At 30.6% G+C, this 25192-nt stretch overlaps 1 protein-coding gene across 1 annotated transcript in view; it reads left to right on the top strand.

Moving 5' to 3' along the window:
• Window positions 1–22637: 22637 nt before the first annotated feature.
• Window positions 22638–25192, top strand: part of LOC105341989 (relaxin receptor 1) — a 21358-nt gene continuing 18803 nt past the window's right edge. Inside the window, exon 1 of the mRNA XM_034458134.2 lies at window positions 22638–22834. Coding sequence (XP_034314025.2) covers window positions 22774–22834 — 61 coding nt within the window. The 5' untranslated portion in view covers window positions 22638–22773. The remainder of the gene's footprint in view (window positions 22835–25192) is intronic.

The raw sequence follows: 25192 nt of genomic DNA, 5'->3' as shown, positions 1-25192 counted from the left end.
CACTTCAGAGTACTTATATACACAATCCGAATGGTTTTAAACAAAACAATTTTGCAAATGACCGATGTGACAAGGTAATGAATCTACGTGATCCACTTTTCTTGAAAAACCAGGCATCGATGATGTTAAAAAGCCTGGACTTTGATATAAAATATGTGAATTACCATGAAAGACCATAATGACGTGCCATACTTTTAAGAATGTTTTTTCTGTATATTAATAGATTTCCATATGTACAAGAAATGAGCCAAAAGTAATGTCATACTATGCACCACGTTTCACGCTGACGCTGTATTGTATAAGATGATACGTCCATTTCCATATGAACAAGGGTTGATCCAAAAGTAATGTCATACTACGCAATATTACGGGGCGCTCTCTCCCGTACAGGACTAACACTGGGCCAACCGTGAGCTTTTTCTCTTGTTGTTGGACCCTGCCTCATGAAACCTCAGAGAAGCCAACACGCGTTTTAGATTTAGACTTTTATATAAACTTTACATGAAATATACTTTTACGTGAGTTTGGTATGCATCAGCACCGAAGGTCCGATTCCAACTGACCATATTTTACAATTCAGAATAATATATAATGAACAATGGAACAACACAATGAAGGATTAACATAATAAGTACAGATGTAAGTAAATCAATTATCAAACAGCTATTGAGTAACTCGGGACATTTTAGCAGCATGTACATAAAAGGATTAATAAGATGAAAGAATCTTAAGTGTCAATAAACATAAACAGAAGTCAATTAAAAGATTAGCTGTCCATCACTGATTGTGCCTCAGGTGGGATTAATGCTGCGCGGAATTTATAACGTTTATACAACAGTTGTCGAAATAGATAAAAAGTTTTTGTAGCAATTAACACAAAGTCCGAAAAAGTTAATTTACACAATAATTAAATATAGTCCGAAAGATTGAATTTCACACCGTGTAACTATGCACCACGTTTCGCGCTGGCGCTGTATTGTATAAAATGATACATCAAAACTTTCCTTATCAAAATTCTGATTTAAAGTAAAATTTTGATTAAATTTCATTGAACACTTAACACTTTGTAGGATGATATATACGTGACATCGACGCGTCATGAATTTACGTATTTTTTAAGGTTTGTATTTATGCATAAACTACATGCTTCCAAAATTTGAAAAAGACCAAAAACAACACAATATTTTGAAACAGATATATCATATACTTTTCCTAACTGATTTAAAAATTTAAGGACCGTTACCGTCCATTTCGGACATATACACAATGCCCTTTGTCTCTATATCAGGGAATAAAAATACTCGACATGTGAATAGTGATACGAGGCATTCTTTGCTTCGATGGATAGAAATCATTAGAAAATGTACTGGAACTGACATATCAATCTAAAATTGAGAGCGAATGAAAAGGGTTCCCTTAAAGTGGTTCCAATATTTAATAAAAGCATATGTCACGTTAATAGAAAGAAGGTATTCGCTCTGAAGGAAAATTAAAACTAGGTTCTTACGTTATGAGCTGTATCATAAAGCTTCGTTCATGACTTCTTGAAGAGAGATCGACAAACTGATCGCACATTAAATAATATCCATCATATTACCCCATCGATTACAAAAAGAGTAATTAGTTGCTTCAGAAATATTTATCATAATGCAGTAATTTTTTTTTAGATCTGAACTGAATTAGGTAGATATCTTAAAGCACAAGTTTTTTGTCGATTTTTCACGATTTTATTGCATCTGTGACATTACTTTTGGATCAACCCTCGTAATTATTCTTTCAAAATATGATACAATACCGACAAACTAAAAATTCAAAATTAAAAAGACTAGCATAGATGTTTGAGGCAGTCATCAAACAGGATGGAAGAGAATTGACAAATGTGTGACCGAACTGGTTATTTAGGCTGACATGAAGTGAGTGCTTGATCAAAGCTAAATAGATAACTTGTATAAAAGATATTTAGCCTCTATTAACACAAAATAATTAGCTTGTTATAAAGATATTTATACCAAACTGAAATAAGTAAGTTTGTAAGAAAAAAAAACACTTCTCATGAATTTTAAAATTGAACTATAGACAACACAGGTTGTGAAATTTAATAGTTACTGGTATTGAGGACTGACCGTTACTACAGCTACCGTCTTCCAACATGACGATGACCAAAAAGACACGAAGTTCTCATGTTGATAATTTGCTAATTATTGATATTTTTATTGCTTTCTAGTTATTTTCGTTCTTTTTGTACATAAATTTGTCCTTTCTGATATATTCTGAAGTAGTCATGTTGTATATTTTATTTGATAAAATGAAATATATCAGAAAGGACACATTTTTAGTGAAATATGAAGCGATAGCATGTTCTTACATTGAACTTAAATCCAATGCAAGCGGTGTTTATAAGTGGACGATGTTGAATACTAACACGAAGTTAAGAAAAAGGTGTCAGTTACTACGAAGACTGGTGTCAGCTACTATAATTTGAATAAATTGAATAATTAAATCAAATGAAGGTTTAATAAATAAGTAAATAAGCATAAGTACAATCATATTTTTAACAAAGAGTTTTAACTTTGACATTTATTTCCTGTGTAGAAAAAACTAAAGTTTACTTTATAAGGTAGAACAAATTTATTAAAAAATGTATATCACATTCATTAGACCAGTTCTTGAATATTCTTCTGTAGTATGGGGCGGTTGTAATATGTTTGACATGGAGAGATTAGAAAAAGTTCAGTTAAGTGCTTCAAGGATAGTTACTGGGTTACCCATTTTAGCACCTACAGAATCTCTCTACACAAAAACTGGCTGGGAACCTCTTGTCAGTCGACGTAATAAGGCTAAATTAATAACCATGTTTAAAATTCAAACAAATCAAGTACCTGAGTACTTGAGCAACATTATTCCTCCTGTAACCAAAAATGTTTCAAAATATCACACAAGAAATAGCAAAAATTATATTGTTGCAATCAGCAGAGTAGAACTGTAAGAACTTGTTTCCAATCCTCTTGTGTAATTACACAATAAAATATGTTCAAATCAAATCTGTGTAGAAATGTAAACTGCATTAAAATAAATAATGCAGTAACAGTTTATACATTTAGGCATTAATTCAGGAAAAGTGCTTTTTTGCGTCGTATATCAGAACAAAATATTATGTAAACCTTTATATTTAATCCACTTTATTTAAGACATCCCACCAGCTATCTTATTCTCAATAAACTCAACAGTAAATATGTAGATTGTGAACCAGCACTTCCAAAACTAAGATGAACTAATATATACATCATGTCATAGTACTTTGGGATATAAATAAGCACACAAACAATAAATCTAGATGTACATGCATTTGGATGTTATTGGGAGATACAGTTGATGGGTTCACTGAATACACCTACCTACATGTATACATTTTTCTTTACTTGTATTTGAGTCTAAATATAATACAAACAACATATGAATGGAATATATGCGGAAATATTTGCGGGAGGAGGGTGGTTGGTAACCAGGGATAATATCTAATAATATTTACATTTGCTTTTCGGGAGGGTGCGAGGCCTATTTTCATTAAACTGAATATGTGATTCTCCGCCAATCCACACATGGCTCATGTTATATCCTTTGAGTATAAAATCCGTTTTCTATATTTCAAGAAAGTTTTCCATCTTATATATTTACATGTAGATCTAAATGAGCCGTTTTTGTAATTTGTATTTTATTAAAATAATAATATGCGGCGAATTATACCTGATCGGCATATAATATAATATAATATATAAAGTTACAAGAGTTTCAATGTTTATGTTATCATTACTTGTAGGAGGTTTTGAAACTCTGTCTCGGGTCTCGGAGGATTTGGATTCTAAATAAGGTGACCAAGCCTTGCTGATTTTTGAAATGGGAGATAAAATTTAAATACAAAAAGGGACACACTTTTTTACAAAACGTATAACAGTCATTCTCAGAATTGCTACTCCATTACACTGGTTACGTTGTTAATAAAGTAAGTTTGCCAGATTGTTTTAATAATTTGGTTTTTCAAAAGAACATCATCTATGATACTTTTTCTTAAAATATTCCCCACATAATTTTTTTTATTTACAAATCTAGCTCAGATTCTTTGCATTGGGGGTGTGGGGTGTGGGGGTGAAATCACAGTAACGGATGTTAATCTTATAAAAGCTGTGGTTTTTTTCAGCAATAAAAAAATAAATAGTTTAAAAATTCACTAATTCTATATATCTTTCAAATTATAGAGCAGTCTTTTGCTAAAACTTTTAAAACCGAGGACACTTTTTATAAAACTGCAAAAAAATTGAATGCCCAGCACGCATGGAAATTGAAGCAAATTTGCTTACATACAAAGACCGATTTCAAAGATTGTTACTTTAATGTGAGAAACATATATATGTCTGAGTGGTGCAAAATGAAAAGATAAAGTAACGGATGTTAGATGAAACTTCAAACTATATTCCTTTATATGATACTATTTAGGTATATCTTCAATAGGTTATTCAATATTCCTAATAATAACGTTCATTGACAAAAAATGTAAAACATATAAAATTTACTTTTCCTCTCTCATTTTATTATTTTTGCCCTTGATTTTTCCCAATACCGGCGGTTGCATTTCTGCTGTGTAAAGTACCGCTGAGGAAAAAAATCATGTTAAATTAAATCAGGAAAGGTTTTACTGCTTTAAGAATATTAATATAGATTTTTTTAAAGAGGGGAATCCGAGGATTATCTTCGTTTGCTGGGGGAAGGGGCCTATTTTCGATAAATTTATTTTGTACGGTATATATAATTTTCAGGTGGGATCCGGACCCCTCTCTCTTCCATATAGAACCGCACATACACCGTGACCAATAATTTCATTCAATAAACTTTTCATGTTGAATAAATTGCTTATAAATCATTATACAAGATAGATACTGAAATGTGTCTTTACATATTTAAACAATGAAAAACATCTACACGATAAAGAAATAATTTGTGTAATAAAGGCGGTAACGGGCGTTGTATTATAACTTCTTTATACATAACAAAGCTCCTTATAATCTGTTACCATTGCTCTTAGAGTCAGTGCATATTTTTACCAAAAAGAAATTATATATACAGCTTTTAATGGGTGCCGTTATAATGAGTGGTATACTCATGTTCTTAATACTTGTATGGGCATTGTCAAAAAAAAAGTCATATACGTCATATGATCGATACACGAATGTACTAGTGCACATGAAGATAAAAACTTAAAGTATCAAATGTTGTGATCTTTCAAAAATGCTGCTGTTGTGGTAATTTTTTTCTTACTAGTGGTTTTTACTTTACTGTTACGTCATGGGTGCCTAGATATTTGAAATTCTCGATTAGTAATATTCGTTTCGAAAATAAAAGAAAAACAACGCTTGTTCACGGTAACACTTGTTAACAAAAAATCATATATTTTATTGTTTTTCTTTACATCATATCTTTATTAACTTTGAATATCGCCAAAAATTAAGCTATATAACTACCCAATGGATAGATAGGATAGGATTATTCAGAGTGTATTGTTTACGCAGAGAAAAAGCGGTAACACTTGTTAACCCATATTCATATTACAGTGAAAAGAATCGGAAGATGGCGATTTTTTTTAACAACGCAAATGTCATACAGTAAAGACTGATCATATATTTAAATACCTACAAAAAAGATATATTCGAATGAAACTTTATTCACACAATATCGTTTTTGGCTTAGTTTCTATCGGAGGTAAGTTTTAGTAACGCTAGTTAATGCTAACATTGCGACAAGTTTTATCAATCCTTGATTAAAAAATATTGACGAATGGCAAAAACTTTAGTCTCTAAATGATGGAGTTTTATTACATCAAAAATATATATTTTCATTTTTTTCCTTTGTCTACTTCAATAGCAAAAAAAAAAATGAAATGAAAAAAATATTTTTTTATTATATATGAATTGGAAGGAAACTTCCAAAATCATTTACATGTACTGCAAAACATGTATAATATTATCCCTTCACTTTAAGAAAGAACGATCTTAACTTGAGCGACAGTGATATTTCAAAATCGAGTCACATAAATGAGAATGACTGATAAATATGTAATGAGTGATACAAAATTGAGCATTAGTGAATCAAATACCACACTAGGGATCTTTGAAAATGTATTTGCTTAATATTCAAGTATGTTTATGATTGAGAATCACATTAATTGTTCACATATTTTGTTGATATTTTCATTTTAAAAAGGATACAGTTTATCTAAGATATTTTAATTTAGAATAGCTTCAGTTTACATCCTTTCTAAGCGTGGTAATAAGATATGTCTTAAGACAAATCCCATGACAAGCCTTCAGATAGATCTTAAGATCTTTTATGAACCTGGTCACATGTTTAAAAGCGTTAATAATTTAATTTACTTGTATTCATAATGATTGTGGAATTCTGTTCAGATTTGTTGGCATGTTTAACTCTTACCGTATATATACTAGTAGTTTACTCAACATAATTGAATTCAAAGTTGAAAAATTGACATACATGTAAAACATATTTATTGAATTCCAATACATATGCATAATGTTTCCATCGGTTTGGTTGGTGAGGGGGATGGGGTTTAAACATACAGTGTGCTAATGTGTTTAAAGAAAATGTAAACTATTATAAATGCGCTTATAATATGACTTGAACTCTATTATTGTTCCTTTATGTAATATATTACTATAGCGGCTGTCTGCTTAATTTTACTTGATGTATCACAATTGCTCCCCGTATTGAAATTGAATATCAATAATAATAATTGATGTAATGTAACTTTATCTCCAATAAAAAATATATATTCAACTGCAACAATAATGGTATCAATACAATCATTTAGGCAGTTGCAAACAATCCTTTTGTTAATCAATCAGTAGTTACCGTCATCAAATGGTATAGTTTCTGCCATCGTCACATTTTAAACGTCGATAAAACTCAATATGTAAGTACTAATGACCTGTCATCACTTCATATTTTCAATTCGTCAACGGCGAAAAACGTGTTCTAATATTTCTGCTTAGCAAGTTATCGTCTTGAAAATGTTATGCCTTTTGTGGTCATCGCCATATTGAATGACGGCTACTGCAGTAACGGTCGGAGGCTTAACACCTATGAATAGTGCTTCAAAAGTGATACTTATAATGAAATTCATTCTCATCTGTAACGGAAATAATTATTTCAATAGTAGTTGCAGAGAGAGAGAGAGAGAGAGAGAGAGAGAGAGAGAGAGAGAGAGAGAGTATATGGGATGCATCATATTTGAATTTGCTTTCTGGGAGTGGGGTGGGTGGTTCAAAGACCTATTTTTAGTAACTCTACCTAGTGATTGTAATTGGTTTGAATTTTAAACGACCCGACTCCACACCCAATCTATGTTTGCACATGGATAATGTATTATTGAGTGCAAAATCTGTTTTGAAAATTTCAGAAGATTTTCAGTTTTTATGAATCACTCAAGATCTAAATAAACATTTTTTATCTGGTCATCGCCGTATTGAATGACGGCTACTGCAGTAACGGTCGGAGGCCTAGCACCTATGAATAGTGGTTCAAAAGTGATACTTATAATGAAATTCATTTTCATCTGTAATGGAAATAATTATTTCAATAGTGGTTGCAAAAAGAGAGAGAGAGAGAGAGAGAGAGAGAGAGAGAGAGAGAGAGAGAGAGAGAGAGAGAGAGAGAGAGAGAGAGTATATATGGGATGCATCATATTTGAATTTGTTTTCTGGGAGTGGGGTGGATGGTTCAAAGACCTATTTTTTGTAATTCTACCTATTGATTTTAATTGGTTTGAATTTTAACCGACCCGACTCCACACCCCATCTATGTTTGCACATGGATTATGTATTATTAAGAGCAAAATCTCAGAAAAATTTCAGAAGATTTTCAGTTTTTATGAATCACTCAAGATCTAAATAAACATTTTTTATCTGATCAATGTATCAGTAAAATGATGATAATAATATAAGTATCAATATTAATATGTAATCGGGAGAGAAAATTCGTATATTAATATAAAAATTAATCTATATTTATTTGATGAATAGCGGTCAGTTGGACACAATTTAAAATTAATGATCACGTAACAAATATCATAACATGTACATATATCAAGACAAAAACTTGAAAGCTTGAAATCGAATGTTTCCTCTTTAACTCCAAGACGGTTCCTCTTCAAGTTCTTTAGAAATCCCCTCCCTTCCCTAACTCTGAAGTTACAAAGGTTGGATTTTGTATCTAATAACTACTAGAAGGAGTGTTTAACACTATGTCTCAGACCATAGAACTTCGATTCCAAGTATAAGGTGAGAATGCCACGTTGATATCTAAAATGAGTGGAAAAAATACTCTTTAGGGAGCATATTCACTGAATGTATACGTAAATGTAATGTTAATACGAAATCGGCGCGCATAAAATGACTAAACGTCATTGGTAGATCAAATGCCACATTTTATAGAGTAGCTGAATATTCAATATATCTATGATAGACACAATACTATTTGAAATTTGAGTAGTTTGATTTCACTTCACATTATATTTTGTTGATATCTTATTTAAGAAAAAAAGAAATTTGTCAAAATTATGTCATAAGATATATCCTAAGACATTTTTAATATCTTAAGATACTTTTATGAACATGATCACTGTATCCATAATAAAGATTTTAAAACCCAATTATGAAGATTCTCTAAATACAAAAAAAAAAAAAAAAGAAACAAACAAGCATGAAAGTGATTCGTACGTATCTTCTTTCCTTTCCCAAACACAGTTTAGGTAGCATGCGTAAATAAACATTTACTGAACAACTGTGTCTTATTTCATTTTGTATGAATTATATTTTTTTTTCCGTTGTCATGAAGAAGATATTTCGGAACCTTTGTATTATTGCTATTACTAGAAATGTTTCTTCAAAACTGACAAAAAGATGTTGATTTTTAAATATCAGTTGCAAATTATTTTTATAAGTAAAATAGCATCTAAAATATTAAAGATTTTTTTCAATATGAATCAGATTTAGTTCTAGGAATTGTATCTTGATAAAAAGTACTGCATGGAGAGTTTACTGGGGTATATCGATTTACACAAATTTCGAGTTGAAGGACACAGCAAGTTATTTCTTCTTATCGTGTACAAATTCTGCTTCATATGAATATAAAAATAGTTTTGCTAACAATGGGGCGCAATTGGTACCCATGGCAATTCCAAAAAATTGTTGGAAGACCCGTTATCCAGAAATTGGTATCTTTTCGAAAACATTCAGCAATGTATATGAGATATTGTTGCACAAGATTTACTTAGCAAATTCCCACCTTTTAACTAAAGATTCTCATCCCGTTTTAAAATAATGATTCAGTAGAAGCTAAATTGGAAGTCCCGTGACAATGCTATAGCTTCATGTAGTTATCATAACGGAAATTGTATAGAAATTGGTTAAAGAACACGCGTTATATAGATAGCGTATAATTGTTTTTGCTCATTAAGAAATGTAAAATGAAGTGCTGTGATGAGTTTGTTGACGCTGGGTCATAAAATAAAAATAAACGTCTATCGCTGACTACGTTGCGTCAAATCATTAGTATGGGCGCATTTACTTACATGTATTAGGATACGAATGTCCGTGCGTATAAAATGGAGGTGAGGAAAACACAGCTCTCCAGTAGTCTCCTTTTTTTACAGCTAAGATTATTACACCTGTGCGCATTCTCACAAGTAATGTTAAGAGATCCATGGGGTTCAACTAATATTTAATTTTCAGAGATTTTTGTATTGAATATTAATGTTGATAAACTTAATTGTAATTAATATGAATATCTATTGTTAAAATGTTGTATCTGAATAAAAGATACTCAACTGGAAGCTGTCTTTCTGCTTCCTCTTTCTATACAGACTAAGACATAGGCTACTCCCCATGTAGAGGAAGATACTTTTCAGTAACACCTTGGCAAGGACACCGCCAGGTGTGGGCAAATTGGTAATGAGATCTCGGGGATCTATTTCATAAATATTATAACACTCCATATGACACACTAGCTGACCATTATGATATGGTAGTAGAAGAGTTAATATATAGCTATCAAGAATATGCAGACATGTTCATGAATCTATCCTAGGACCATGCTCTTAACAAACGTTAGTCTTAGTTTTAAATCAGTTTCTCTAAGCTCTCCTAAATTCAGGAACCTGCATTTCGTCGTCCTAGCTTTAGATCAGCATTAGTCTAAATCACGATTTCACGAACTATTGGTGTTTTTTAATGTTATTTGTAAAGATCGGCAGAATAGGGCGATCAAATCTTTATTCTCTGAACCTAACAACCCTTTTATAGATACTTTTTAAAATTATACAGCATATTAGCATTGTACGTATATTTTTCTAATAATGAATATAACAAAAAAGTACATTGACAAAAATAAAAAGAGGGACCACCATCCCCCCCTCCCCCATTGCTACGTGCCTTACTGTGAGTTCATGAATTAATCAATTTGTTTTTTGTTTTATTTACAAATATTGTCTCTGTGTGGCGAAAATGAAAATTGTTCATCTATTTAATCATGACACTGATAAAAGTATGTTACATTTATTGCTTTGCAAATTGACCAATAAATTATGAAAATATTTTTGGCTAAAGAGTTAATTTACTTTAATTAGTATAAGCCATGCAAGATGATTTTCACATTTTCATGTTATTCCTGAAAAATAATTGGAAGAGACTTGCAGCTTTGTTTGATGAATTAAGTAGAAAAATTGTGTTTTTCAGAAACAACGACAGAGTAAAAGATAGTGAGTGGTGGCACATTGGTAATGATGTTTGAGAAATTGTAAATCAATTCACTTACTTAGGAATACTTTTCAACTTTAACAACAACTTTACTAAAGCTGAAAAAACAATTTTCTGAACAAGGTATAAAAGCATTGTTTGCGCTTAGAAAAAATATACGGGGAATGTTTTATTGGCGGAATTGTTAATTATTGTTCAGAAATATGGGGAAATAATATTGGTTGCAATATCGAAAAACTTCATACAGAATTTCTGTAAACAAATTCTCGGTGTTAAGAAAAATACAAATACTGCTTATTTATATGCTGGATTAGGCCATGTGCCCCTTGTACATTATAGAATGTTTAACATTATTATGTTTTGGAAAAATGTCTAATTATTGACAATTGTATAATTAGACATTGCTACGAAGTTATCTATATTAATTGTGAAGAACACGGTTATAAAAACTGGGTTTTCGATGTAAAGGAAATTCTCATTGACCTCGGTTTCTTTTATATATGGACTAACCAAAAAATAAACCATGGTATTTTACTACTTGTATACCAACGAATTTTTGATCAGGCCAAACAAGATATTTTTGCAAATGCTGAAAATTCGAAAAAGTGTTCCTTTTACAAATATCTTATCGATGATATGCATCTTCAATACTATTTAGGAAAACCTATTCCCATTAAATTACAGAAATATATAATTCAATTACGACTATCGTCACATCGCCTCGCTATTGAAACTGGCAGATATAATATCACAAATAGAGAAAATAGATTTTTTCCACATTGCAAAACAAGTGTTGAAGATGAATTCCATTTTATATTTCTTTGTCCTTTAAACAGAACATTGCGCATATTATACATGAAAGAATATTATTATTAAAAAAACCTTCTATGTTTAAATTAATTCAACTTTTAATACTGAAAATGTTAAAGATCTTGGCAAATTCATCTCTAAAAGAATGCTATTTGTATTACATAATTGTTAGTCTTTTGTTTTGTATTCTCAACCGGTATATATAGTATAGTATATGTTATTATTGGTACGTGCACAAGTTCTCCTCTAAATACACTACCACCTCATGTTATACATATGTTATACTGATACTAGTAAAATGTAAAGATTAAAGAAATAAAGAATTGAAATTTAATTGTGTAATGTATTTTTGAGGTAGATTAATACCAATTTTTTTATAATCATACTTGTAACTAACATTAATATTCTATTCATTGCAAATTAAAAGTGATTTTATTACTCCCCCCCCCCCATGAATTCTATGAAAAGGTGCTTTTTCGTGTATTACCCGTATGGTAAGAGTGTCTAATTTCAAGAAAATTTCTTGTTAAAATAATCATTGGATTGTATTATATTCTCATGTTTTACTAGCTACTAATTTCCTTGTAAATCTCAATAGATACCTTTATTTTAAAAATGTATACAAATTGAAATATACTGGGTTTTTTTCGTGTTAATTAATTTTTTTCTGTCAAAATTCATAGTGATTTTTCCCCATAAAAGTCTCTTAAATTAAAGTACTGAATATAATATTATAAAATGATTTTTTTAATAAGGTTTTTATAGGATACCGTCGATCTACATCATAAGGTATGTCTTAAGCTGATCTAAGGATTTTTCTAACTTTTTATCTAAGTCATATGTGAGTAACACTCTTAAGTCACAACTTAGGAAAGTTTTGTGAATATGTCTGCTGGTTTATCTTTAGTCTTCTTAAAAATTATATCTCAGAACAATATATTACAGAAAAAATTGAACTGTAATAATGAAGAATTTATTCAGGTGCAAAAATGTGCCTTCACCTTTTTTAATAAAACAAGTTCAAAAAATCCGTTGGTCATCGAATGTATCAAAATCAGGAATTGGAACTCATTTCTGGTGTTGGAAAACTCAGTAGCAACAGACTGTAGTACAAAATCAGCTTGCTTAATTTCAAGACTCATCAAGTACTTCAATCAATAGCCACACCATATGACAGGATCAACTATCTGAAATAAAAAAGGGTTTTTTAAAATTAAAAAAAAAACAACACAAATCAATATGCAAGAAACCGGACAGAAATGTTTTTTAAAAATATTTAATTTTCTACATACATGATTCCCGGTATAGAATTCGTACGGTATAAAAATCGTACAAAACAATTTTAATTTCTTTATTTACCAATTAAGGCCCTCAAGGGGCAACATGAAGATTGTACATACAGCATCCAATGTACATTAAACATTCAATAAACATGTGCAAGAGGGAAAGAGTTGGATGATTGAAAGAGCTAGGACAGACATAAACATTTTATTAGTATATATATATATGTATGTTTCTATACACTCAATACAATGTCCTCTGTATATTTATGTTTAACACCATACATAAATATGTCAAAATACAAATGTACATACAAATATGAAATAGTTTATCATATGATTAAAAAGTTAAAAACCAATATTTGACCAGGAAATACAAATTAAGGCAATGCTTGCAAACTAGTAAAATGTTTTGCTTTAGATGAAATGAAATAAATAGTTCCTCTCTTTCCTTTGTAACTTTGCTGCATTGGATAAGAAAATGTTCTTTATCTTCAATTCTATTAAGTGTACACTTTTTACATATTCTTTCTGTTCTAGGTGTGTGATTATATCTGCCCAAATCAATGATAAGTATATGCGCTGATATCCGCAGTCTACAGATTGATTAGAATATGTCATAATATTTTGAATATTAAGACTGTTTAGCGTTTAGCTATGTGAAGCATGGTTCATACTTTTCGTATTCAAACCCAATATGGTTTTACAAAATTTGAGATGTAAAGTTTCAGCTATTAAGTTGTTATAACACTGTTGTATCAATATATCATTAGACTGTTTTATTTTTATGTTATTGACATTAAAGATTCCCCATATTTCAGAGCCATCAAGTAAAACTGGCTTTATAGTGTGGTCAAATACATTTAAGCGAGTGGATATCCCGGGGTTTAGACTCAGGAAATCTTTCCGTAGTTTGAAATAATCTTACAATCCCTTTTTGTGTAACTCAACCTTAGCCAGTGAGAAAGTCCCTGAAGCTGTGAAATGAATGCCTATAAGTATTAGTAACTTGGTACACATTCAATATTGAAAATTTTGAAGCAAAATTAATGTTTTATTGTTCTCCCGGCTTTGTTAAATATGATAACTTTGGTTTTATTAGAATTAACTTGCATACCCCAGTCATCACAATATTTCTCTTAAGCAATTAATTTTTGCTGGTTATGGTGATGATAAACATTTAGTGAATATTGGTTTTGTGACGGCTTTAAATGTATTTGAAGTTTCCTCGCCTTTTTTTTTTTTAAGGAATTTGGATATTTTACTTGCCATAATAAAGAAAACCCAGAAAAATGTTGTACATGCCACATTATTTTCACCGGCCAAAACATGTGTGCTAAGAATGGTGAAGGGAAGATAATTCACGTGTTTTGCCACTTTGTTTACAGGTTATTTTTAGACTACGGCATTCCATTTACAAGGACTGCAACTCGTTTGTTTACATTTTAAAGACAGGAATTAAGAACATGTACAATTCCTAGTTTCTGGTTAGATTTAGTGGGTATCTATACTCCGATTTTAAATAATCAAACTCCGATTTTAATTAATCAAAATTAAATCAGTTATACCCAATAAAAAAAAACTTGACTTAAAATTTTCAGCAACACCCTGCTTCAACAACAAAAAGTAAAAAAAAAAAAAACCCAGAATTTTTTTCTCCTCTCATTGAATGAACATTTTTAGTTTTTTCAAAAAATAGACTACGTTTTTGCGAATGAAAACTTATTCTGTTAAGAACGTCATTATATTTTTGTAAAAACTGTAAATGAAGAAAAAAACTTACATTCACCTATGTTTTAATATTAATTGAAGATATTTCTTTTACAATGAATAACAAAATAAACACGTCTTGTGAGAGTATATTTATCACAAAACAACCCATTTAATGTTTTTATATCATATTGATTTCACGCAAAATGCATGTATGGAATATTTTAAATGGTTCATATTCTTGAAAATTAGACGTGAAATATTAAAAGCTGAGGGTTTATATTTCATATATTTGGCAAATTAAGACGATAGATAAATGTATGACAAATAAAGAAAAAATTGAACCGTTCTTTGGTCCTTAAAGATAATTGTCACATGAAAATGATAATTTTCTGTACCTAGGACAGTGCATCGAATAATTTTCTTGCATCTGAAATGTATAGATTCTTGTATTCAAACAACATTGCAAAATCAGAAAATATTGATCGGTAAAAATCCTATTTTAGATCTCTTGTGTTTTGTTATTTGTATGACAACTTCAACTATTTCCATTCCAATATTATGGGTAAACAAAGTATGCTATTGACCCACATATTATATTTTAAAATTAATTAAACGACGCAAATCGATGTAATTCACGGTACACAATTTCATACTAAGTTTTTTTTTTTTTACAGCAGATTCAAATGAGGAACAGTGGTGATAAAGAGAAAATCTAACCCAGAAAAATAACTGTTACTTTCTAGCGTGTAGTTCATGTGTAAACAAAGGAGGTATTACCTACCGAAAGTACGAATAATATAGCTAAAAGCATGATCACAAGAATACAAGTAATGAAGATACTTACGTTAACAACACCAATGAACAAAAAGTAACCTTAAAATACTCCATTGAACTTGCACAATTCATGAAAACAACAAAAATTCTCCTGAAGCGAACTAGCCTAGTCCGCCATTGTTTTCCAGCTAAATAAACCGCCTGACGTCACAAAATGTATATACAGTTTGAATGCCGGTTTTAGAGCCTGTTAAAATAGAAATTCCGAAGTCTTTTAAACACTACTGAAAAAATCATTGTGATCTCTTCAGGTTATATCAATTCTTTACTACTTAAACGTATGCACTCATTCCTTTATTCTTATATAGTTAGAATTATTAAAAGAAAGTCAAAAAACATGCGTGTCGACATTCTCACTATGATTATCAAGGTGGCGATATATACTTCCTATGAGGGTACCCTCCTTCCAAAGATAAAAACACGAAAGCAGATAAGTTTAAAGAAACCAAAGCAAAGTTTTTTTTACAATTAAATGTCAATCTTTCGAATAATAACAAGAAAAACGACTTTCAGTAAGCAGATCATACCAAACCAGAAGGGTGCGGAACAATGTCAACACCGATGTGTTGACATTCTTCCGGGTCGACATTGATGCTATGATTATCCGACGCAGTGTTGACCTTATACAGGATTGTCGTATATATATATATATATATATATATATATATATATATATATATATATATATATATATATATATATATATATATATATATATGATATATGATAGGTGTATTGTTATTATAATGTATTCTAGTAATATAATTATGCTGTGTATTATATATTGCATAGTCAAGGTTGTTTTTTAAATAGATTTTACTTACATCAGGTAGTCTTTGATATTACATAAGCAATTAGTATGCAGTCAAGCATAGTGCTTGGCTGGTCAGTGAAACTGCCTGAGGTATATAATTGAGTATTGGCCAAATATTAGATATGTCTTTTAATCCTATTGGTGTTTTAGTTTTCTGTTCTGTGTTTGGATTGGTTAGCAAGGTTTTCCCTCTTTTTTGGTTACTCTTTTTCGTGATCTTGATTTGGGCAGTCACAGTATATTTATGTCAGACCTGACAAAAACCTTATACTGATATAAGACTGACATTTCCTCTGTATTGGTAAGTTAATATGTTTATTATTAATACTAACAATATATCTTATTTATTTATTAAAATGTTTATCCAGTAATTCCGCAATAGATAATTTCCTTATCACATATTTCTCCTGACTATATGTAAAGTGAGAGTGAGACATCAAAGATAAAGTTACATGTAATTAGCAAACAATACCTTGTCTCACTATGATGTTTTATATGTAAATATTGTTTTATTACAAAAAACAAGGCATTTATCATATATAAATTTACAGATTCACATGACATTACATCATATGGCAGTAATCAGATTTTTGATAAAGGCCCTTTCCCACAGAATGGTATGATTAATTAATTATATTTTATGTAATTGTCTTATAGTGGGAGGCATATATTTGTATATAATATATGCACGTAATATAAAGTTATCTCCCTTGTAATTGATTTAATTATTATTGATGAAAACTAATATTGTATATCAAAATTCAATTATAGTAATTTGTCTTTTTTATGTTATTTTATGCCTGAGATATGTTATACAATTGTTACAGGGTAAAAAAAATTCTTAATACATAAAGCCAAGTCGAACCCTCAACAGTCTTGACTTATTTATTTTATGCGAGGACTGTTACATATACATGTATATTGCATATTCTCAAACCATTAAATGGGAAAATGGAAAATACATGTAACACACCTACAAAGTGTGACCAGGGACACGCATACAACGAATGTATTTGGCATACAAAAATATACATTAAAAAAAACAACAAAATTTATGAACCAGGAAAAAAATAAAAGTCATATAACAACAAGGAACAAAAAAATTAGTTTTTATTGTTTATCTATTTGATCAAATTAAACACGAATTACATTTTACAGACTGATCAATTCTCTCCAAAAGTAAAGAACTGTTTTAGGAAGAAGCAAATCTTGTATTTTGTAAGATTTTTTTTTAAAACTTGAAATTATAATCTCTCTCTCTCAAAAAAAAAAATAATAAAATAAAAATTCTTTGTTCAATGGTAGATGATAATTGTCCAAATATCACATGTTGGTAAATGGATGCAAGATATATGTAATTCTTGCTGCGCTCGCCCCAATGGTAGCACTATAAAAATATTGATATTAATAAAATAACAAATAATGGATGAAATAAACTTATATATAGTCTACAGAATGTACAGTCCCCCAGACTGAAATGTCCCACTTACATTGGTTTAAACATAGCACGAGCCTGCCTCATATAAATGTATCTCTATGTTTGTTCGGTGAAAAATAATATTCGGTAATATGGCCGTCATTAGCCTACGCTTCGCCTACTCATTTCGATATATCAACGTTTAACTTATTTGAAATAGTAACCACATGCCGTAAGTTCTTATAATATTTGGAGTAGTTGCCCTTTGAAATGCTTTAAAATTAGAGTATGCGTAGTTGCCCGTATATATTGACGTCACATTGTTGTGTCTGGAGCAGAACACAATAGCAGCGTCGAGATGTGCTCAAATCTCTGCATAGAAAAGGGAGACAATGTTTAAAATTGAATAGCAACAAAACATTGTAAGTAAACATTAGTGAAGTGAAGATTTTCAAAAAAGTATTTGAAAGATGAGATCGGCAATTTTGAAGAGTTTAAATTAGTTAAATTGGACGGGATTATAGGCAACTTGTATACATTGGTAATGGTTTTGCGTATATTACTGCTTATTGTGAATACAATTGTCACTTGATACTCCCCAAGAAAACAAAACACTTATTAGGATTGTTACTGACTGACTACAGAAATATATCTGGTTGATCAATCTCATAGACAGCTCGGCTTTGCATCGCCATCTATGAATTATATTTCTGTGGTCAGTTAGTAACTAACCTAATAAAAAAATTGTACCGGTTAAGTAAGCATGGGTGGTTACACTTTGAGGTAATATCTGATATATACCGGTAAATATTATAATATTATAAAAAGTGCCTCGAGAAAACCATTGTCAACTGACGCGAAGCGGAGGTTAAAAATGGTTTTCGAGGGGTTTCAATTTCAACTGTTACCCTCTAAACAGGCACTATTTATTTTATTATACTAAATGTCTTAATTTTCAAGAAAACTTTACTGATTTTATATAGAAATTACATGATTTCTACGACGAACCGTACGCGCATAGTTTACGCGCAGGTAGCAATTCGTTGTGTTACTCGTTGCCAAGTGCGTTGCTAACGCTGAGGGTAATAAAACGAATTATTAACTGCGTCTAAACCAATTAGATTTCAGTATTTAACATGAAAGTATAATAAACAAATATATGTATATACATGTAACGTTATATGTCTACTTACGGTCATTTATGAAATCTAGTAGCTTTTGAAACACAAAGAGTGAGTGTTGCTGCGTTGGTGCCGACTTGTTTTTCTCATATTTTTTCAAAAACTTTAATAACGTGCACGTGCTTGTAAACATTACTAAATGCATGGCTATTGTGATACGGTTCAGTATCACAAAATGCTTTTGAAAACGATGCATCTTTCGATGCTGTTGCATTACAACATTTAATTTTCATTGGAGTAAGTGTAACATGCGATGTGTACATATCTGAGCACAGAGTCGAAATTGCATGCACCCATTTACTCGCGTTATATTTTCCCTCGTCAACAATGCTGTCGTTACTTTACATCAGACGCCATCTTGTTGGGGGTATAGTCCCACAAATGTTTCGGACCTATATATCCATCAATTCCGTATCACATTGACACCGTATATTTATTTTTTTTATATGTCCTCTTTATAAACAATTTTTAACTGCGAAATGAATAAAGGTTTTCTTTTTAACTAAGCGTGTATATCTTATAAATTATTAATTAACCCAGCAGATGTCAAATCAACATGAAAAATTTGTGACTTCATACGTGATGCATTTACCATAATAAAATCAATGTACTGTATGTATGCCTTGCACCACACGTGGTCTTTGTTAATAAATTGAAATTGAAAAAAAAGTCCATTGACTTGAAAAGATCTAGATTGATAAGTTCAGAACTTCTTATACTCTTTTGGTGGCATAATCTAATATTTTCACCAACAATCTGCTCATGAGATATGATGTATTTTAACATTGATCAAAAACTATTTAATATAGGCCTGTTTCAAAAAGAGAAAAGTGATATGCATTAATCAGTACAAATTTCTTCATTAAAGAAAATGAAAGACTTTACTAAGCCAACTCAATCAAGTTGCGCGTCGTAACTTATTGATATTATTTAATTTTAAGATTGTATTGATCAAAATAAATAAAACGAATAAAGACATAAAGAAATACATTTTATATTATTATACATTCATGTTAAATACTGAAATCTGATTGGTTTAGACGCAGTTGATAATCCGTTCTATTACTCTTAGCGTTAGCAACACACTTAGCAACGGGTAACACAACGAATTGTTACATGCGCGTAAATTATGCGCGCACGGTTCGCCGTGGAATTCACGTCATTTCTATATAAAATCAGTAAAACAAATCTCTAAAATTAAGACATTCAGTATAATAAAATAAATAGTGCCTGTTTGGGAGGAAAACAGTTGAAATTGACACCTCTTGAAAACCACTGTCAACCACCGCTTCGCGTCGGTTGACAATGGTTTCCTCGGGGTGTCAATTTCAACTGTTACCCTCCCAAACAGGCACTATTTATATACTATCATATGTACTATATATCTAAAATGTCTACAGTCTGTCTAAAAACAACCGGCATTAAACAAGCTATTATCTCCTTTTTAAAATGATGTCAAATTAAATATAGGTATTCTTTTTTCGTGATTTAATAAAGAATGTGAAGAAACAATATGATTTCTCTACATAATTACTTTAAAGCCGTAAGATTATGACATTTTAATGATTCTAGCACCAAAAAGACACTCTGGAATCAACATTTACTACATTTGTAGATCATTACCTTAACAATGCGACTCGGGAACAAATTTGTACAAATTAAAAGAAGTAAGCAAGAAAGCACATTATCAATTTTGAACAGGAGAGAACCGTTATAAAGAATTGAATCGGCCATTGAGCAACGTTTTCTTAGATTGGACATACCCTTAATGACAAAGCTACCAGTCTTATACATACATAGAAAACCATTGAAACAATAAACAAAAGGGAACAGGCGCCTTGCTTTTTGACATCCCTAGACATAAAAGACCGTAAACAATTCATCAACAAATTTTTATAAACTTTACAAAATTCTAAACTGAACAAGCATTGTAATAAAGCATCCTAAAATAGAAAAAAGTTTCCGTATAATCAATAACTGAGTAGAAATACTTAACAGATCTGAAGGTGTCTGGAAATATTCGGAAGAATAGCTATAATTGTATTTACAATTAACAAACAAAATAGAACCAACAACAGGTTGCTTAATTCACACCACCCCTAGACAAAACTTAGTAAACCTATCATAGCATCGGTAAAAACAAAATAGCATTATTGGATTTGACAACGCCCCGTCCGAAATTATCACCTCATAATACTCAAAGAATGATTCCTTATTCCTTAAATATACTTATTTAAGTTAACTATTTATGAATGCAGTTGAGCTTTATTCTGTTGATTTCATGACAATCATGCTTGTATCAGTCAAACTATTTCCAAAAGTTTGACTTTACTTGGTCAGCTTTTGCTTTTTGTATTCCACTTAATTTTAGGTTTTTTAATTGGTCCAGATAAAAAGGTTCAGTATCTTTTCAGTGAAATTTATGTTTTGATCCATTTTGGCAAACATTTACTCAAGACTGATAATACAGGTATAAACATTTTTGGTTATTTGTGATGTTACATGTATATTTTCTCTCTGTCATGCAAACGCTGAACATTACCAGGATAGTTTTACAGTGTAGAAAAAAGATAAGAAAAATCGTTTTATAAAAGTATTCAGATGACAGTGGAAATAATCATAACTCTTTTGACTAAATAATGTGCATTATATTTGTATGGGTGTGAACCCTTGTAAGCAATTGAACATTCCAATTTACAGTATAAATGGCTTTTAATCCTCTTCGAAGATCGAGTGATTTGAGTCCAAAAATTCTTTGTAGATAGATATATAAAGGGTTATATATCAAAATTGCCCAAAGATAAACTCTGCGCGATAACATAATTCCAAAATGTAAAAAATATCAGGCGATTTCATTCATATTGGGTGAAACACACGTATCTTACTTCGTGTACATACCGTAATACTTTTTAACTTAATATGTATAACATTTTAAATTGAATAACAGTATCTTCTAAAAAGATGATATAAGCCAACCAAAACAAGTTAGCAATGATTAGCCAAGATGCAAGAATTTCCCAATAAAGAGAAGATTGGGGACCAAGGCTAATATCAGGAGCTTTTTCCAGGAGGGGGGGGGGGGGTTCGGATAATAAAATGATAACTAACTTTAATTTTTTTGGACACTTTAAATTCAGTTAATTTCAGCAACGAATGTGTCTCAATCTACCTTCTAATCTGCTTTTTGCTAACCGGTAATAGTGATCAAGAGAATAATCGTGATTTTGATTCTGAACGATGGAGTAGTGAAATACAATATTTGAATACTCGCTAGTTTTTCAGTCTTTCCCGGCTGTGCCGCTATCTGTGTCATTTATGATGTTTAACGTTAATTTTTTACCTGCCATTTTCCGTTTATTTGATTACTCTTCGTTCTTTTTAAGAATAAAAAGCTTAATTAAATTATTTAACACAAGCATATATCCCAGGAGCAGAAGAGGAATAATTAAAATAATACTTTTTTTGAATTTATGTCAGCTTTAAACATTGAAATGTTTATTCTGGCGCAGAATATTTTAATGTAATTCGGTCCTAAGATGAAGACGGGGAACAAAATCAGTTTGCATACGTCTTTTTCCAAGCAACACACATCATTCATGCCAGTTCATAAGTTCTTTATATGTAGAAGAACAGGCCATCAAAACAGTCCCTTTCTAGAGAAAGCGAACCCGGATATCAAAAACAAATACATGTACTATAAACTTTAGTATCTTACACATGCAGTAGGAAATCCTGTTATAACATTACAACAATGCAGGCTTTTATGGGTTTGATTCTTTCTTTTTCATCACTACATTATTTGGATCTTAGTATGGAAGTAAGGTCTTTGTAAATAAGGACTTTGATGCATGCACTGCGAATGTGTACATGAAAGTGTTGAGATCTTTATAAATTGTTACAAAACATGTGGAAGACGTGGTTCTTTTTTTCACTGATTTACCTGATATGCAAGACAAGTGCATTACGTAAGTCGATGTTTCAATATATATTTTTAAAAAAGTATCCTACTTGTCAGTGTTAACGCTCTTTGCGCACATGGTCAGTATTTGTAAAAAATTGTAGCAATTCATTTTTACAAGCAAATAACTGTTCTATATTTGGAAAATACTTCTGTAAAATTATACAGTCCTTGTAAACCTTTAGGAAGAAAATTCAATGTTAAAACAATTTTGTAATAGATATTAACGAAAATTTATTTTTTAAATATGCATGTAATATTATAACATACACGCGGTCTGATATACGTTGCCGGTCCAATAGATCATAGTCTATTGACCGGCGGTCCAATAGATCGCAGTCTAATAGATCGCAGTCTATTGACCGGCACTTCAAAATAGACGCAAATATCTAATTTGTAATAAAACAACAAAATCCCTTTGATTAGGTAATGAAACCAAATATATGTGCTGTATATATATATCTCTTTATTACACTTTTATCAATTATATTAATTCTTTTCTATGACGTTCCTAAATATCACCGTAAGCAGAATCCTTAACATGTATAAACATACTTAGAAATATCGTTTTGGATTTGTTCTTTTTTTCGAGTACAGCTATCAACTAACTTTATTGAAAATAATAAATTTGGATGATTCCTGCTTATCAGTGAATAATAACGGAATATAAAAACAATACATATACATATGTGTATATTCAGTCAACACTAAAATCCATGTAGGGTTTCTTTGTAGTTAAAAATATGCACTCTACGATTAATCATATCCTTCAAGAGCATCCGGCTAAAATTAGTAACAGTTTCCCACCGTGAACCATCATGTTTATGGTACACTAATAAGATTACAAAAAATTGGTCACCTGCAATTTATACTTGGTTATTGTAAAACCTATCAGTCATCATCAGGGGAAATGCATGCTATGCAGAAGATCATACAGCATAACTTAACCGGTAACATCTATTAAATCATTAGCATTAGTTATTCTTGTTCATTTTATTACACTCATTGCTCTAAACGATTAAAAACAATCAAAAAGCTTCAAAAATAGCCTTTTGACCACATGTTTGACCTTTCTGGGCCTCAGTTATAAACCTGTAGGCATATTCAAAAAATTATCCTAGGACTAAGGTGCGTCCTAAGTATATTTCTAAGGATATTTCTTAGTCTTAAGTCTGTTTCTTAAAGTTCTCTTAAATTCATAAGAATGCTGCTTTTGCATCTCCTATAAAACTTCAACACTGGATAGGAACACCAGAGAAGCACTTATGTATTAATTATAGTACTACTGCCAACATACAAAATAAATTCTCGAATGATTCTATTAATAAAGAATTTGATATAAACTGTTAAAATTATCTAATATATTAAAACATATATACATGCAACTAAAGAAGATTTAAAGACTTTGAGAAATATTTTTCACATTGTGAAAATGTACTACATGTATATGATACTTCACATTTGCTTTAATGAAAAACTCTGATTCATAGTGACATTTTCATGTAGAATGCCTTTATTGAAACAACCTAAAACTAATAACTGTACAAAAGAAAGACTTATTATTATTTGAACACAATATATTTTATTCTTTTGTGCAATTTGACAGCCTAAATTTTTGGGTTATTTTATACATACATACAAATTGTATAGATTTTCAGTCAGTCATAACATGCCAAAAGCTTACCACATGTTCATAGTTTTAAACCATTGTTGTAGAATTGTATCATATTCATTAGTCAAAATCAAGCAAAATTTCTTCAACTAAACAGGTTTGCATCTGCAGTCATTATACTATTATACTTTTAGTATCAAGTTGACGAAATTTAAATTTATTACTAAACAAATATTTATATGAACACTACATGTTCAACATTTATAAATAGTGGCACGCAATGAATAACATGCATGGACGTACATAATCACATATGAAATTTTCTCGGGTTTTTTCTTCTTCTTTTTGATACCATAAAGAACAAGGGCGCCGCTAAGCGGGGCATCCTCTCATGACATGAATTATTGTGGGGGATGCATTATCTAGCAATATACAGTTTTGTAAATGTAAATGAGGAGACCAAATTCTTCTAACCCCCATTGCTACAAAAAGAATTTTTTTTCCTGTACTAGATCTAAATCCAAAAATACAATTTTGTTGATTTGAACTGCTTACTTTCATAAGTGAAGCGGAAGTAGTTATTGTCAAGTCGAACATAGAATTTCTGTTTAAAATTGTGTTATTTCAACGATATAATAAAAAGTATTAAATCAAACAACTTGAAAATTTACAGGGTCTGTCCTTTTACCATGCCAAAAACGTGTACGAAGTTTGATAAATATCAGTGCAAGGGTTTTCTTTTAAACTAGCTTC

Source organism: Magallana gigas, chromosome 7 (assembly GCF_963853765.1).
Source record: "Magallana gigas chromosome 7, xbMagGiga1.1, whole genome shotgun sequence".
NCBI lineage: Eukaryota > Metazoa > Mollusca > Bivalvia > Ostreida > Ostreidae > Magallana > Magallana gigas.
The sequence above is the reverse complement of the archived record's forward strand: the minus strand, read 5'-3'. Positions and strand labels throughout refer to the sequence as shown.